The sequence below is a fragment of the Monodon monoceros genome, unplaced genomic scaffold (genome assembly GCF_005190385.1).
Source record: "Monodon monoceros isolate NGI ecotype Baffin Bay Population unplaced genomic scaffold, NGI_Narwhal_1 Super_Scaffold_16, whole genome shotgun sequence".
NCBI lineage: Eukaryota > Metazoa > Chordata > Mammalia > Artiodactyla > Monodontidae > Monodon > Monodon monoceros.
Window position 1 is genome coordinate 35,961,218 of NW_021703772.1, and position 18,721 is coordinate 35,979,938.

Genomic DNA, 18,721 nt, shown 5'->3' on the forward strand with positions numbered 1-18,721 from the left:
ATTGTGGGATGTTTAGCAGCATCCCTGATCTCTATCCACTAGACGCCAGTAGCATCCCCCCTACCCAAACCCCCCGCCCTGTGACAACCAAAATGTCTCCAGACATTGCCAAGTGTCCTTTGACGGGAGGAAAATCACTCTTGGTTGAGAGCCACTGCTCTCTAATGTATTAATTCAATAAATTCAATATTAAAATGTTTTAGAAAGTTTTATAAAATGTAAAGTTTTATTATTTACAGTGTTCTTGGCAGCTCTAAAATGTTTTGAATGAGAAACAGTGAATACAGTACTTTGGTGGTTGATGCCCAGTACATTTTCAATCAAACAGGGGCTCAGTTCTGTTGCTTAGATATGGAGGAGATTTGATTTAGGCTTCCGGTATGCTGTGTATTATGGAAAATCTCACTGGGGGAGTCCTTCTTAGCCAGCATGGGCATGTAATGTGGGCACCTGAATTAATCCTATGGCTGTTACCCTGAAACGTTCTGGATTATTCACTTAAATTGCATAGCTGGATTGCATTTTGGTGTGGAGATAAGCTCACTCATTTTGTTGGTGGTTGTCATAGAATAGGTGCATACATTTTTGTTCAATCTGTGCAGTGTGAAAAAGAATGAATTTTTGTTCTGAGGCAGTGAAACAGTAATTAAAAAATGTATTTTACCAGCTTTAGTGGGGTCCCAGTTAAGAGTCAGGTACTTTACAATGGACTGGGGGTACAGTGGTGAGGATGAGAGAGAGATGAAGCTTTCAGTGTAGGAAGAAGAGAGTGGGGCACCAAATACTACTTACTTTAAAGCAGAATGGTAGATTATTGGGCTATCTAAAATATTCTCAGTTCATGAGTAAAAGATGCCTGCTTTTAACATAATTCTCCCTTACTACCCCCAAGCCAAACCATATTAGGTATTTCCTCACTTAAGTTGGGCAATTGCATAAAAGAATGATTTAGTGGCTAGTATATATTTTCTTGAACATCCCAGTGGTCTACATTTCAAAAGAGCAGCCTTAAAGGCAGAAGGAAAGAGTGGAAACGTCCATAAGAGGGCAACAATTGTAGGCTGAGGCATATATATTTGAAGGGAGGGAAGTCATGATTTAGCTGTATTCTCTCTGGCCAGGTGCTTGGAAAGTATAGGTTGTGTTTGTGTGTCTGTGTATTTATTTTTGATTTCACCTTTCAAAATGTGTTTAAGTGCTGACAGCCTCTTCCTTTTCCTCTGATGTCCCCCTGAGTCACCACTTCCAGCCTCTTCCATCAGCCCGTAGTCTGTCCCAAGCATCCTAATTTCCTATACTTTAGACCCAGGTCTCCCTTATTAAAATGGTCTCTAACTGTTCCAATTTGAAAACATTATGGACACACCTTTCTGTGGCTCACTAATTTTTTTACTGAAGGAAGAGTTAAAAGACAAAACCCCAGGTCCTCAGGGTTTCAATCCATTAAACTAAGAAGAGCTAACAGTGCCTGCCTTGATCACCTCATAGGTTATTAGGATGATCCAATGGAATGACAATTTGCAAATGTAGGCGCACCTTCCAGTGTCCCCCTGCCTCCCCTCCTAACTTTATCTCTGCGACACTAGACATGCTTTAAAAATTTTTTTGTGTGGTAAAAATACATAACATGAAATTTATCATTTTAACAAGTTTTAAGTTTACAGTTTTTAAGTTTACAATTCAGTGGTATTAATTACATTTACATGTTGTACAACCATCACCCCCCCGCCCCCCCGATCTATTTCCAAAATTTTTCATCGCCCCAGACAAAAGGTCTGTAACCATTAAGCAATAATTACCCATTCTTCTCTCCCCCAACAGCCCCTGGTAACCTCTATTCTGTTTTGTGTCTCTATGAATTTGCTTATTCTAGACGTCTCATAAAAGCAGAATCATAGAATATTTGTCCTTTTGTGCTGGCTCATTTCACTTAGCATACAGATACGTTTTTAAAACAGCTCTGTCCCATGCCCCTAGTTGAGGTTTTATTGCCAAATATTTGAGGAGCAAGATGACTGATGGGAGTTTTTGAACTGTGAAAAGGTTACTAGATTTCCAGTATGATGGTGATGTAGTGTTTATATAGTCTTTTAAAGACATAGATTGTAAGATAATGATTTCTGTCATCCTAGGCGAGTCTTGCCCATTTGGGGATCATTAAAGGAACAACTTAAATGTACAATATGCCAAAATAATGAGGCAGTGAAATCAAGCAGCCACTTGGGTCAATAGAAAAGAACAAATTGATCATGCGCTCATTTACAGACAAGTGGCTGATCAACTGCCTGGACCAGTATTGTCTTAACCAGTTGCCAACTGTTCATTTCATTTAATCTTAAATTCACGGGTGTCGTGGGGATGCATCCTGTCCCGTGTGAACGAGGTGCCAGCTGTCCATTTCAGTTATTTTCATGCAAGGTTGTTTTAGATCATGGCCCAATCTCATGAACTTTTGTCAAAGAGGGCTCACAGGTGACAACTTCTAACTAATTTCCAGTGGGTGATTGAGATGACCATCTGAAATGATTGCATGGAGAGGAGAGAGCTGGCGTCCGCTGGCTCCACCTCTTCTGTGCTAGGCCTTCTATGCAGACCAACTCTGAATCCTTACAGCCTCTGAGGCAGGTATCAGTATTCCCCTTTCACAGACGAGGGTGCCCCTGTCAGACAAGCAAACCATTCGTCAGTCCCCTAGGGGAGGAGCTCTCGAATCAGCCCAGAGGAAGTGTTTCTTTCAACTAGAATGGCAAAAGCTTCCATTCTGATAGTATAACTCAGAAATGAGGATGGAAAGGGACAGTAGAAAGTGGCCAAGTACCATTAATTTCTCATGATAAAGTAATTCCTCCAAATTATTTTTTTCCCTTTCCTATAACCTTAATTGGAGTATCATTATGATCTCATGTTTAATATGTTATTTAACGTATTACCAAGCAGAATGACAAGGCTGAAAACAAGCAAAGAATGCATATATCATTCATTGCCTGCATCATGCTCTGTCCTCTGTGTTCAGGTGGGAAGGGGGGCCGTGAGATGCCAGCTTCTCCCCCTTCTTCTTGCTCAGACAGGGCATTCTCACCTATGGACCACATAACCATTCACTTTGGTTTTAAAATGTTCTTTTTTACAGTGAGTGTATTATGCATCTGAAGTTTAGCTACTCTTAGTATAATTTTGCTGTTCAAAGAAATCTCACTAAGCCAAAGGAAAAGTGGTGAGAGATATACAATTATTTTATCTTTCTTTTTTTGGGGGGAGGAAAAGGGGATGCTCAGATCTCTGTCTTTCCAAGTATATTGTACAAATCATCTTAACCTGTGTTTATTGTTTTGCTTTTTCTATTAAGTTTTAAATTGCCTTTAGGTTCCTTAGCTTTCTCTGATTCTACACTTCTTAACTCATATAAGGGGCTGAAACTTTTTGTTTTATTTTTTGTCACCTTGTTTCTTGCTTTGTCTAAAGCATTGGTTGCAGAATCCACTTGGAGCTTGTGCTAGCTGATGGAGACGGTGATGAACATTTCCCATGAAACAGTGTGGCCTGGTGGTAGCGTCTCTTTGTGGTGCTTCCTGATGCTATTTGACTTTGGGCAAGATGCTTCTTCATTCTGAGTTTCTGAGCCCTTGGTTTCAAAAATGCAACCATACTTATAATCACAGGTGACATCTCTTTTCTGGGCTAGTCAGAAACAAACAAGTGAGTTTAAAATTTATCTCAGGAAGCTAAAAGAAAATTTATTTTTCTTAGCTATAATTTCTACTTAGCTCTAATAAGTATTAGTAACAATACTATAATATTCTCTTGCAGTTGGCTTAGAGCAAATTCAAATGAGCTAATAAGCTTGGCAGTAACTAATTCTGATATATTTTGATCCCTCAAAACCTTATTTTATTAAAAAATAACTTTTATAAATATAAGTGGCAGATGTGTCAGAGTGACTGCAAATGAGGAAACTTAGATTTTTATCCCCCATCTACATTCTTCATATTTAAAATTTCATGATTGATTACAAAGAAGCCTGAAACTTTCAAAAATTTTTCTGTAGTTAGGAAGACATGTTAAACCTTCCTATTTATTTTAATACGTAATATTTTTCATAAAATAGCTTTGTCTACAGTCACTGTCTGTGTGCTGTTTATGGCTGTGACTAAGTATGAGAGGGGCTGCCTCGATTGCCCATCGTACACATCATCCTCCTTTCTTTCTCACATCCCACCACCATGAGAAGTGAAGCATGCTTCCTAAATGCAAAGTCATTTTAATATTATTAGTCATTTAATATTAGCCTATTATAATATAAATATTAATATTTAATAAAACATAGTCCCTTTGTTTAAGTGTTAAAAATAACAGCACACATATCTTCTGGGTTATTTGAATCAGTATTACTTTATATTAACATGGATACTGAGGAGGTGGCTGTATTCTGGATTGAAAAAGTAACTCATATCATGTTCATTTATCAAAAAGATGGAGGTATTCTAAAAGGCCAATTGTATGGTTGCTCTTGAATGATCGGAAAACATAAAAGAGCAATGTAGACTACAAAATTATATACATACTTTTAAAAGCAGTGAATGGAAATTAGATATTTTTTGGCAGGGTGGTAGGTGGGAGAGATTTTAATTATTACTCATCCCATTTTGCAGCAACTGTATCTCATCAGGTCTAAGATGCTACTGATTGTAAGATGCATCCCAATTTCAGTGATATTAAAGTACAGTCATCCCTTGGTATCCCAGGAGATTGGTTTCAGGACCTCCATGCGGATACCAAAATCCTCAGATTCCCAAGTCCCTTGTATAAAATGACATAGTACTTGCATATAACCTACGCACATCCTCCCATATACTTTAAGTCATCTCTAGATTAAATGGGGTGTGTGTAGAAAATTCAAGTTTTGCTTTTTGGAACTTTCTGGAATTTTTTTTCCCAAATATTTTCAATCCACAGTTGTTTGAATCCCTGGATGAGGAACCATCCAGGGATACGGATACGGAGGGATGACTGTATTTTTAAAACGTGGCTGTAGAATGGATGCAATGTGGTAAATACAGATTCTCTGTGCCCCAGGACCTCTGGAGAACACTATTCCTTGTAGAGTCAAGGTCAGCATGTGCGGGGTCTGTGTTAGCCCCTTTCAATTTTGTTTATAATGAATTAAGTTTTGATGTTTTAAAAGTAAATTGACATAACATTAAGATGACCTTGTAGTGTGCGTCCAGAGTATTCTAGCGAGGCCTAGTGGTTCAGACTCAAGCTTTGAGAATATAGCAGTCTAATTTAGGGTTAGAAAATGTTCATAATTGAAACTGTAATGGTAAGACATAACATGACCTTTCATCTTAAATATCCCCAAGATGTACCTCTTCTGTTTTTAAAGCTCTCTCAGGTTGAATTATAAAAATTTGTATCAGTAGAGCTACTTTAAGTGTCAACTAACTGTAAAGACCTGCAGGGAGTTAATATGAATAAAAGGTGCCACAAATTTGAAGAGACATTTCTGGTGACTAAAGTTTCTCATGTTATAGGAAACTGTCTTTATTTGCTACCCAGATCCTTTGCTCAGTTCATAGCTTAAACCTATTTATTTTTTGTTCTGTGGTCAGCACAGTTAGAAACTCACTTATAAAATATGGGGAAGAGAGCAAACCTGACTGAGTCTTTGGGTAGCCAACTCCTTTTTTTTCCTATTACCTTTTAATTATTATTATTATTATTATTTTATAAGTTTCAGATGTACAGCATTTACTGTTTGACATCTGTGTATACTACAAAGTGATCACCACCACAAGTATAGTTACCATCCAACACCATACAGTTGAGCCCCTTCACCAATTTCAGCTACCCCAAAACCCTCCTCCCCTCTGGTAACCACTAATCTGGTCTCTGTATCTATTAGTTTGTTTTTATTTTATTTTTTTTTAAAATATCACATGAGTGAAATCATACAGCATTTGTATTTCTCTGATTTATTTCACTTAGCATAATGCCTTCAAGGTCCATCCATGTTGTTGCAAATGTCAGGATTTCATTCTTTTTTTATGTCTGAGTAGTATTCCTCTGTGTATATATACCACATCTCCCAACTCCTTTTTCTTTATTATTATTTTTTTATTTTTATTTTTTTAAACATCTTCATTGGAGTATAATTGCTTTACAATGGTGTGTCAGTTTCTGCTTTATAACAAAGTGAATCAGTTATACATATACATATGTCCCCATATCTCTTCCCTCTTGCATCTCCCTCCCTCCCACCCTCCCTATCCAACCCCTCTAGGTGGTCACAAACCACCTAGCTGATCTCCCTGTGCTATGCGGCTACTTCCCACTAGCTATCTATTTTACGTTTGGTAGTGTATATATGTCCATGCCACTCTCTCACTTTGTCACAGCTTACCTTTCCCCCTCCCCATATCCTCAAGTCCATGCTCTAGTAGGTCTGTGTCCTTATTCCCGTCTTACCCCTAGGTTCTTCATGACCTTTTTTTTTTTTCTTAGATTCCATATATATGTGTTAGCATACAGTATTTGTTTTTCTCTTTCTGACTTACTTCACTCTGTATGACAGACTCTAGGTCCATCCACCTCACTACAAATAACTCAATTTCGTTTCTTTTTATGACTGAGTAATATTCCATTGTATATATGTGCCACATCTTCTTTATCCATTCTTCTGTTGATGGACACTTAGGTTGCTTACATCTCCTGGCTATTGTAAATAGAGCTGCAACGAACATTTTGGTACATGACTCTTTTTGAATTATGGTTTTCTCAGGGTATATGCCCAGTAGTGGGATGGCTGGGTCGTATGGTAGCTCTATTTGTAGTTTTTTAAGGAACCTCCATGCTGTTCTCCATAGTGGCTGTATCAATTTACATTCCCACCAACATTGCAAGAGGGTTCCCTTTTCTCCACACCCTCTCCAACATTTATTGTTTCTAGATTTTTTGATGATGGCCATTCTGACCGGTGTGAGATGATATCTCATTGTACTTTTCATTTGCATTTCTCTAATGATTAATGATGTTGAGAATTCTTTCATGTGTTTGTTGGCAATCTGTATATCTTCTTTGGAGAAATGTCTATTTAGGTCTTCTGCCCATTTTTGGATTGGGTTGTTTGTTTTTGTGTTATTGAGCTGCATGAGCTGCTTATAAATTTTGGAGATTAATCCTTTGTCAGTTGCTTCATTTGCAAAATTTTCTCCCATTCTAAGGGTTGTCTTTTGGTCTTGTTTATGGTTTCCTTTGCTGTGCAAAAGCTTTGAATTTTCATTAGGTCCCATTTGTTTATTTTTGTTTTTATTTCCATTTCTCTAGGAGGTGGGTCAAAAAGGATCTTGCTGTGATTTACATCATAGAGTGTTCTGCCTATGTTTTCCTCTAAGAGTTTGATAGTGTCTGGCCTTACATTTAGGTCCTTAATCCATTTTGAGTTTATTTTTGTGTATAGTGTTAGGGAGTGTTTTATTTTCATACTTTTACATGTAGCTGTCCAGTTTTCCCAGCACCACTTATTGAAGAGGTTGTCTTTTCTCCACTGTATATTCTTGCCTCCTTTATCAAAGATAAGGTGACCATATGTGCATGGGTTTATCTCTGGGCTTTCTGTCCTGTTCCATTGATCTATATTTCTGTTTTTGTGCCAGTACCATACTGTCTTGATTACTGTAGCTTTGTAGTATAGTCTGAAGTGAGGGAGCCTGATTCCCCCAGCTCCATTTTTCGTTCTCAAGATTGCTTTGGCTATTCGGGGTCTTTTGTGTTTCCATACAAATTGTGAAATTTCTTGTTCTAGTTCTGTGAAAAATACCAGTGGTAGTTTGATAGGGATTGCATTGAATCTGTAGATTGCTTTGGGTAGTAGAGTCATTTTCACAATGTTGATTCTTCCAATCCAAGAACATGGTATATCTCTCCATCTATTTGTATAATCTTTAATTTCTTTCATCAGTGTCTTATAATTTTCTGCATACAGGTCTTTTGTCTCCTTAGGTAGGTTTATTCCTAGAGGTTTTATTCTTTTTGTTGCAGTGGTAAATGGGAGTGTTTTCTTAATTTCACTTTCAGATTTTTCATCACTAGTGTATAAGAATGCCAGAGATTTCTGTGCATTAATTTTGTATCCTGCTACTTTACCAAATTCATTGATTAGCTCTAGTAGTTTTCTGATAGCATCTTTAGGATTCTCTATGTATAGTATCATGTCATCTGCAAACAGTGACAGCTTTACTTCTTCTTTTCCCATTTGGATCCCTTTTTCTTCTCTGATTGCTGTGGCTAAAACTTCCAAAACTATGCTGAATAAGAGTGGTTACCAACTCCTTTTTAAATGAGTGTGAACCGACTCTAGTGTAAGACCATCTGGTGATGAAACCAGCAGAAGCCCAGATACTCATTTTCTTGCCACATAGATTGACACTCGCCACTAACACAAGAGTGTTAGTGAAGATGCATCTGGAGCAAAGACAAAGTAGGAAGTCCAGGGAGTGGGGGAAATGTGGATTATCTGAGACCAGAGTAATATGGATTTGTGTCCTGGTCTTATGGACCAGGAAGAGTTGAGGGGCAGCTCCAGGCAGTACTTAAAACACTTTCCATTTTAATCTGCTTTCTAGATCACTTTGTGATAGAAGGTTTAGCTCTGGCTTCTGCCATGGCTATGTATCTTATGCCTTTCCAGAGGGTAACATTCATACAAACAACGTAGAAAGATGACAAGTACATTTGCAGTTATTCACATAAACCAGAGTAGCTGGTGCATCTGTTATTAGGCTGCTTTCATGTTAAATTTTTCATTATTTTGACATTTCAGCTTGGCATTTTTAAATTTCATCTTTGTCCCTTTTCATCTGTTATATTTCAGTGACTCAGATATCCCACATCAGAACTGTGTTAGACACAAGGGAGAGAAAAAAAAAGAAACAGACACTGTCCTCAAGGATCTCACAAACTGGGACAGAGAGAAAAGCTCAGCCCAGAGAGGGAAGGAACTAGCCCAGCTAGCCAAGAGACTTCTTTACTCCTTTGTTAATAACATACAAAAGCAGAACCCTGCCTCAGGAAGATTAGGATTCCATTGATCCTTTAAGGCAGCAGGCAAGGCTCCAAGTTCTGTGATACACTCAGGTGATACTGGCTCTTTGTGTTCTAGGGCTGTGTTCAGATCCTCAGATTAAAAGAGTTCTCTTTACTATCTCCCCTTAGAGAACAGAATTGTCATTTAGAGATCAGCAACTGCAAGGAGGATAGCCATCTGCTATATAGAAGGAACCAGAGGTTTCTGTGAATTGAATTAGGACCTCCCTCCCCCATCAGTACTGCATAGTGATTAAAAAAGAGGGAGTCTGTGGGCTTATAGAGGAAACTGTCTTAAATGGGAGTCTATGCAGGACTGTCTACTGGCATTTGAACCTAAATAACTTGTCAATGCCTTGATTTATTGTTTTCCTTTTTATTTTGACTACTTTGTCGAAATGACATTAGAAGTTCCAAGATTTCCCTCAACTGTTCCGTATCTGGGGAAAACTTTTTTAAGAAAGATGAGATTTCAAGGCAGGATATAAAGCCTTACGTAGGTCATTTGGATCTCTTGACTCGTTTATGTCCATTTGTTTTTAAACAGAATTTGCAGAAATAAAATCTATGTATAAAACATACACATGTACTATCACAGTCATTCAGGTATAAGTTAACATCTGCCACGAATGTTGGTCCAAACATGCCATATTGACTGAAAACATATCTCTGTATGAAATTGAATTCAAGGTGTGCAGTTATAATTTTTAATTTTTCAGTGGTAAGTTAGGTTATGCTCCCTTTCTCTTTCCTGTTAACTGCAATTTCAAACAAATCAGCTAAAGGGTTGAGCTGAGGAGAGAGAGGAATATGAAGGGCAAGAAGGAATCAGGTACTTAAACACTCAAAGTTTTAGCTTTGATGCATTTTTGCTTGAAACACAGAACAAGTGTTATGTTTAGTTTCCCCTGCTCTAAAATAGCACTTAATTTTTTCATTTGGTGAATTTTCACACAAGTGCTAATCACACGTTTCTATAAATTATATTAATTTAACTTATTTCCCTAAACGTTGTTCTGTAGTGTGTAGCACGGATGTTCTCAGATTCTTGGCTATGTAAGCTTGTTGCAGTTGGAAGCGGAACAGAAACATCTGAGAGGCATTATTTGGATTACAGATGCAGGAGCATCTGATCTCACCTTTTGCTCGGGTTCCTAAATCATAAGTGTTCTTTCCCTTTGCTTTCAATATGTGTGTCCTGCCCCCTCCATCTTTGACATTGCTCCAGGGTTGGTTTTATGGAGAATGCACTGTCATTGTACAAGTTAAAGGGATAGTAAGTTTCGTTAATCATATTTAATAGTTTAGTTTGCAGGAGGGTGACTGCTTCAAATTTAAAAGACAAAGGAGATTGGTATGGACTAAAATGTGCCCTTTCTTGTCCCTGAAAAGGAATACTCATATTTATGGAAAAATAACTTTTTTTTTTCTTTACAGAGTATGATTTCATCCATTGTAAATAGCACATATTATGCCAACGTGTCAGCAACCAAGTGCCAGGAGTTTGGGAGATGGTATAAGAAGTACAAGAAGATTAAAGGTAAACTGACTTTTATTTTTGAAACCTATTTTCGGTTTCTTAGGTCAAGGAGTTGTTGATTCTTGGGAATTTATGCTAATTTAGATACAATTTTTAATAAAATTTTATATACTTTTTTATAAATGTAGGATTCTTTTTTTTAATTGAAGTATAGTTGGTTTACAATATTGTGTTAGTTTCAGGTATATAGCAAAGTGATTCAGTTATACATGTATATATATATGTGTGTGTATATATATATATGTGTGTATTTTATTCAGATTCTTTTCCATTTTAGGTTATTATAAGATATTGAATATAGTTTCCTGTGCTATACAGGAAAGCCTTGTTATTTGTCTATTTTATATATAGTGGTGTTTATCTGTTAATTCCATACTCCTAATTTATCTGCCCCCTTCTCCTTTGGCAACCACAGGTTTGTTTTCTATGTCTGTGATTCTGTTTCTGTTTTGTAAATAAGTTCATTTGCATTATTTTTTCGAGATTCCACATATAAGTGATATCATATAATATTTGTCTTTCTCTGTCTGACTTCAGTCAGTATGATGATCTCTAGGTCCATCCATGTTGCTGCAAATGGCAATATTTCATTGTTTTTCTGTGGCTGAGTAATATCTATTCATCCGTTGGTAGACACTTAAGCTGCTTCCATGTCTTGACTGTTGTAAATAGTGCTGCTATGAACATTGGGGTGCAAGATAAGATTCTTAATATTTTCATCAAGAGATCCAGATTGACTCCCTTAAAACTAAGATGGTGTTAGAACTAAAGTAAAATTCTTAGCATAATATATGAAGTGTGTAGTTTTCACAAGAGATGCTTGTGAAGGCTGAGATCTTTAAAAATATTTTGAAGTTGTATACTTCAGAGAGGCATGTCTATTTAAAAAGCTCAACCAATAAATCATTTTCATTAATTTATTAATGAAAAAAGCAGTCATTCTAGGTTAAATCAGCACTTATAGTTTAAGTACCAATTATCAAATTGAAATGACTGTGTGGTATCAGGAAATCTTTGGTCAGAAATGGAGTTTTGATGTTGTGTTTATTTGGAGACAATTCCAGAACAGTGGTTAAAGCAAAGGGACTCTGCAGTCAGGAGGACTTGTATTCAAATCTTTGTCTTCTGTTTACTAGCTGTGTGAGCCTGAACAAATTATTTAACTTCACCAAGACTCAATCTCCTTATCTGAAAATTGGAAGTAATAAAAGTAAGTCACTGGCTAGCTGTGAGGACTAAATATGTTAATAGTGGCACAAAGTAATCTCTTAATAAACAATAGCTATAATATTGTAACAATAATTAATGGTAGTAATTCTACTAGCAGCAATATATTATATATAGAATTATATCTGGTCCTGAATACACCATTCTCATATAATAAATGGCATGCTATTTAGGCCATCCAGCCCTTTAAATATATGTGATGTTTTGCCTTTGCAAATTTGTCAATGCTGGAAAAATTCTGTTGTTCTCACCCCACTTCAAATGCTATTCAATTCAAATGCTACCAACCCCTGAGGGGACTGGGGGATAGCTTGGTAACAGAACAGGTTGATGTTTGAGGGTTCTTCTAGTTCTTATTTTGCATGATTATGACATCATTCATCATGCTTTATTATAGGTATTCAGAGACTTGCTGATGGTTCACTGCCCCTGTTGAGAGGGTTAAATGACAATTTATGGTAGGCAGGTAAAAGTAAAGGATTAATTTATTTGTTTTTACTACCTGTAGTTTTCCTCTAGGGAGACAGTATGGAACTAATGCCTCTTGGCTGTTGAGTATTTGGGAGTTTGTTTACAAAGTTACCTTTTGAGAAAATGAGCTTTATTTGTATTGGTGGCACATTTCTGATTACAAAGGAATGAGAGCATTTTATGCTAAATATACAATTTATAAGGAAAGTCAAGTTGTTGAACTACCCAGGAGAAATTAAGTTCACTAAAAATTGAATTAAGATCCATTCCTTTTCAATATATTCTAAAATTCTTAGGACCCTCTAGTTTCTGGCTTGGGTACTTGCTTTACAATGTTATTAATATTAACTCCTGTACAGGATAAGATGAATAACTCCTTCTCATTATAAGACATGATTGTGTGGTTCGGAAGGGTTCCTTTTCTGTAAGTGTTGTCTCCAAGTTTTCCCTTTAAAATCAGATTGTTAAAGTGCTTGAACAATATCCTCTTTGCCTAAAAATCAAAAGAATCACGCAGCTTCAAGGTCACTTGTTAGATCCAATTTACTTGCTATTATAAGAGAAAGGAAGAGAGCGTTCTCTTTTAATAGTCTGGAGTATAATTCCAGATTCAAAAAGACTGGAAACTCTTCACTCTAGTGTTTTCAGAATCGCCACTACAGAATCTGTGTGTGTGTGTGTGTGTGTGTGTGTGTGTGTGTGTGGTCTGTGTGTGTATATATCTGTTCACACACACATTAACACTTATGTCTTCTACTTTTCTCCTTTCTTTCTTAGCAAGTCAATTCTTCAAGCTCTATTTTTTTCTTCAAGATAGTAAATGCACAGTTAAATCTTTAAGTGCCATAAAAGCAGACTGAGACCTTGATTTCAATCAGGAGGTCAAGGATCCACACCTGAAGAGGCGGCCAGATGCTGTGTACACATGCTATTCAAAGAGATGGAGCTAGTCATTGCTGTTAAAAAGTGTGTGTGTGCATGTGTGTGTGTCACTAGGAGGAGAAAAGGGAAGGTTAAGGTATGTGTGAAGTAAACACAAGCTGCCATAAAACAGTTCAAGTGGTGTTGATTCATCAACCAAGGGAGTGGGAGGAAAAACAAAGAATTCATGACAGGTATAATGGTGTAGAGAAAATAAACACCCCAGAGAAGTGCATTTTATTAACTTTCCACCTTCAGAGAAAAGGAGGTGTTGGACCTATTCAGGAACATTTCAGTCCTTACAAGCTTTATGCTGTGAATAGATGTCACTGTGGGAGTTCCTATCTAGTAGAATCCATTTCTCATGAGAAAGCAATGATTTTGTTTGTAAAATTTCTATTTGTGTCTATCCATTTTCAAAAAAAGTAGTGAATTTCAAATCTGGAAATAAAGTAGCAAAACCGGAATTCTACCTTAGGGCTCTTCCTGAGAGCGCAGAAGTCAGAGTTCTCTGTCTTTCCTTGTCTCCCCTCCCCCACCTTGTTTCCATTCCATAGTTACCAGTTTACATGAATCATTGCTGATGTTCAGTATAGAAGAAAATCTCAAGCTAGCTTACTGATGTCTCAAACTAAATGCAGGCTACATTGTTAAATATGTTTCCTATTATCTGCTAATGTCTGTTTTAATAAAACAGTGGGAACTAAATGGTTGCTTCTTAATCAAAACCATGATTTCCCAAACATAAGCTATGTGATTCTGTTACAAATTGCCACATATAGATCTCCTAGGTCAAATTTTTTTTCTCTTCTCATAGAAATAAACAGTAAAATAATTATATACTCTGAGAGATCAAAGTAAACATGACTAAAACCTGGCAAAAATAAAAGTCTACTGAAAGGTTTTAGGAAAAAAAGATCAGATTGCAAATTCTATAGTTAATGCTTAAATAAATATGAGAAAAATGAATAATCAATAATTTGATATCATTAAAAACAGATGTAAAGACTATATACAAATGGAATTGTCTAAATTTTGAAGTAAACATTTTAATGTGCATTTTTTGAATTTGTTGTTATTATAGCTAAACTATTTACACTTATTCTTTAAAAAGTCCTAAGTTGGTTTGGCTTAGCATGTTAACGTTATTTTCCCCAGTGATCACAGCAAAGCACATTCTGTTTACCTTTTTTCCTTTAATTTCAAAGGCAATCATAGTTGACACAGACATATTTGAGTTAACATTAGTGTTAATTCAGGATAGATGGGGAGACAGTTTGTGTACTCTGGTTTTAAAGTTCAGAACCATGAACCTGCTTCCCAGGAGTTTTTGATACTGAAGAAAATGAAGTGGTTGAATGTGGTAGTTGGTTGGTTCAGATGGCATTTTTTTAATTGCTGTTCATCTCATACTGTAATTGCTTCTGGCCTAGATTTTACAATGTAGCGCTCATAAGCTCCCAGGATTCAGAAAAATACATACATTTTGTGGAAAAACAAAACAAAACAAAAAGACCAATATTAACGGTTGTTTAATGTGTAGGAGTCTTAGTGTTGGACCCAAGGATAATCCACCGGGACCTAGAAACATTCATGCTATTAATTATTTTCAAGAATTTTGAGGGTTATGTGGGATTTACCTATCAATTTTTCTTTCATAGGTTCTACGCATTTTATTAAAACAATATTTTTAACCTCATTCTTCTTTTGGATTAAGTCTATTTAGACATACACTTGCCCCATCAGTTTTATGAAACTAAGTGGCAATTATGTGCAGTACTATTATTAATTATACTATTATGGCAATCTAATTCTGCAAGGGATCTTATAAGAATAAGAAAGTACCTTAACAAAGAAGCACTCATATGTTTTAAATGTTTCCTAATTAAAAATTAATAATTTAAAAGAAAATAATTTTATATTTAAAGTGTTTTTCATCTGGCACCAAAAGCAAAATGAACTGCCGTCTTTGGTCAGGTCAGTTTCAAGTATTTAATATGCCACAAGAATTAAGGGGTCATTGAAAGTTCACACAATTCTAGTGGATATCTCAAAATTATTTGTGTCATAAAATAATACCACTAGAATGAATGGACCTAACCAAACCCTATACTGTGGCCAGAAAGCAAAATTATCCCCATCACTTTCCTTTTCTCAGTCATTGCTCAAGAAGCCCCTGATTGCTAGTTGTCTTAATTTTGTTTGTTTATTTGAGCTTATTTTGCAAAATATTAAAAAGCTGGGAGAAATGAGGATTTTAAAAACCAGTGTTACTTCCTCAAGCCTGGTTTATCCTAGTAATCAGTATTTTATCTGACCCTGTCTGATCTAGTCTTGCAAGATCAAACGTCCAGGCCAGCAAGCAGACAGTAAACAAAGCCTGTGAAGGGTTTCAGTAAACACAAAGATTAGATGTTGAATGAAAATTAAACTCCTTGAACTAGTTCTCTGTACTAAAGTGGTTAAGTGGGTTGTGATTAAAAGAAATAAGTAATTATGATCATTATAGCTGAAATGATATAATGTTACCACATTTAAAGCACCTCTTGTACCCAAAAATGATTGTGTCATTTACAAAGTGGTGCCTCGAAGTTGGATAGAGAAATCAGTGTCCCCTGACCTGGTTCCATAAGGCAGCCCTTGCTTAGCCATGGTGGTCAGGACAATGCCTTTAATCAACTGCTGGTACTTCTGCCTCTGCTGGTGTTTAGGTCTGATGAGGTAAAAGTAACTTAACTTCTTTTGTTTTTTAACATCTTTATTGGACTATAATTGCTTTACAATGGTGTGTTAGTTTCTGCTTTATAACAAAGTGAATCAGCTATACATATGTATATCCCCATATCTCCTCCCTCTTGCGTCTCCCTCCTACCAGTAACTTAACTTTTGTCTACCTAATTCTTCTGGGTCATGAAAGAAATTTGCTTTCAGTTTTGGATCTAAATTAAGGTGCTTGGCAAGGAAGTTTGTCTGCCCTCTGCCTATATTGCACCTTGTGTAAAGTAATGACATCAAATCCTTGAATTTTATATATGTATTAGATTAATTGAAACAGAAACATCACTTCTGCAAACAATCACTTTCCTTCTTACTGGTTTTCCAAAAATTGAAAGAGCCTTATGCATTTACACTGGTAAACACTGATGTGCCTTCATTGATCACCTTACCCTTCCTAACCTTCCAATTAGGAGCTTATTGGTAGTGTCACCAAGTGGAAGAATGGTACGTGGGGAATGCCTTGGACCCTAAGCTTGAATCTTAAGAAGCTTATTCTAGCTGTACTGGTAGCTGCCTCTTTAGCCTGAATGTGTTTATTCATAAATGTTTAAAGAAGTAAAAACAATCATTTGTCAACAGTGGTTTGTAGATGGAAAGAAACAAACTTGGTATCTTCTCATATTTATAAGCCATTTAAAAAAGAATGGAAAGGGAAAAAGGATCTGCTTTTCTAACCCCTTCCTTTCTGCATCCATCCATCCATCCATCATCTATACTTACTATTTGAAAGAATTATAAGACACAATTCCTGGTTTCAAAAAGCCTACATTCTCTATGAGATAATTAACAATATAACATATTTTACTGTCATTCAAAAAGAAATTTGAGCATCTACTATATATACCTGGCAGGATTTTAAGTGGGGATCATTACCTAGTCCTTCCTTGCAAGAAAGTTACAGTCACAATTAGATAATTAATTTTAATAAAATGTTTACTGAGTATCTCTGCTACAGCCCATATTCAGTGCTAGAAGCAGTGAGAGACATTCAGAAACACTTAAGATATGGTTCCTACCTCTAGTTGTGTCGCCCTTAACCTAGCAGGGGGTGGCCGTATAAGTATATCTGGCAAATATATAACAGTGGTATAAAGTAGTATAGTGGTAACACAGAGAAAGGTCCATAAATTATACCTGCTGGGTGTCAGGGGATAATTCGAGAAGAAGTAGCACATGAGTTATACCTTAAGTACAGATAGAGTTTTGCAGAGAGGACAAGGAGAAGGAAGAACATTTCAGGCAAATGCAAGTTCATGAGTATAGATGCAGGGGTGCAGAAGAGCATGGTATATTTTGGAAATTATGGGTGGTTGTCCAGTACGTCTAGAATGGCAGTGCATTTATCATGATGCTGTAGTATAACATGCCCAGAATGGCTAAGATTTTTGATTGGTGAAAAGGAAAAGATAACAGCATGGCAGGGTGTGGGACTGATGGTGGCACCAAACATTGGTGAAAGAGCAGAAATGTTTGGGACCTGGCTGTGGGGAGTGTTCGTGTTATAGTGATGAAAAATAAAGTTGGGAAGGTAGTAAACACATCTTAGGGAACTCTGAAAGCCCAGTTGAGATAGACTGAGAATCACTGAAGGCTTTTCAGCAATGAAGCAATAATGAAAATGGTGGTTTAAAAAAAAAAAAACCAAACACATCCTCTAGAAGCCATCTAAAACCATGTATGGATATGAATATGTTTATGGCAGGAGGAGAGGCAAATGGGAGGGAGAAGGGTGGTGTGCACACGCTGGAGGATGCAGACAAAATAGAATCTATTGCAGTAAGATGGTGAGGGAGATAGAGCTTTGGCTCTGGTGGCAGGAATGAGAAAGAGAGAAGTGACCAATGCAATATGTGTGTGGGAAGAGAAAGGGAAATCAAAGTAGAGTCCAAGGTTTTGAGCTTAAGTGACTCTTGATGGTTTCGACAGAGATGGGATGATATAAACTGAGAGGAAGTTGCTGATATGCTTCAGTGAGAGTTGGTGAACTAGGTAGAAATATACACTGGGCTGTTCAAGGTATGGAGCCACCTGACCAAAAGACAGGCCTAGAGAATAGATTCTGGAGCTAATTTTTTAGATGTAATAGTTAAAATGATACCAAAAGAGGATTCTCTGAAGGGGAGGGTGAGGACAGGAGGGGTTGGAAAGTTTGAGAGGTAAAAGGGCCATGGGTTAAGAAGACATGATTAGGAAGAAAGTGAGACTTCATGGAAGCCAAGGGAAGATGGGTTACCAGTGGAGAAATGTTATCAAGGGTGACAGGAGGAGGAGAAGGAGAAGAGGTGATTGGAGGCTCTTAACTTTGGCAAAAAAGGGACCATAATGACATTGAAGGGAGCTATTTCCCTGTCGTGTGAGAACAAAGAGAAACTATATGCATCTGAGATGGAAGGTGGCAAGGAAATGAGGATAGCAGATACTGCGTGAATGAGGAAAGGATATAAGAGCAGCTAACTGCAGCATTAGGGTTAAGTGTACCCATACTTCCACCCCACCCCAATACTCAGGAGAAAGACGATGGAGCCACAGGAGGCCAAGGGCTCTGAAGGGGAAGAGGGGTGGTAAGCAACAGTTCACAAACTAGGAAGGGATGGGGCACAGAGGATGCTTTGTCTTTGAAAGAAAGAGAAATAGCTTTGCTTCAGAACCTGGAGGAAAGGAAGGAAGATGGATAAGGAGACAAGTTTTTGGAGACGGAGTGAG

General features: G+C 37.0%; 1 protein-coding gene across 3 annotated transcripts in view; it reads left to right on the forward strand.

The window, feature by feature from the left end:
• Positions 1-18,721, forward strand: part of SATB2 (SATB homeobox 2) — a 191,116-nt gene that overhangs the window by 80,143 nt on the left and 92,252 nt on the right. For all 3 annotated transcript variants that reach the window (XM_029224494.1, XM_029224493.1, XM_029224496.1), the window contains exon 6: positions 10,519-10,621. In XM_029224494.1, the coding sequence (XP_029080327.1) occupies positions 10,519-10,621 (103 nt within the window). The remainder of the gene's footprint in view (positions 1-10,518; positions 10,622-18,721) is intronic.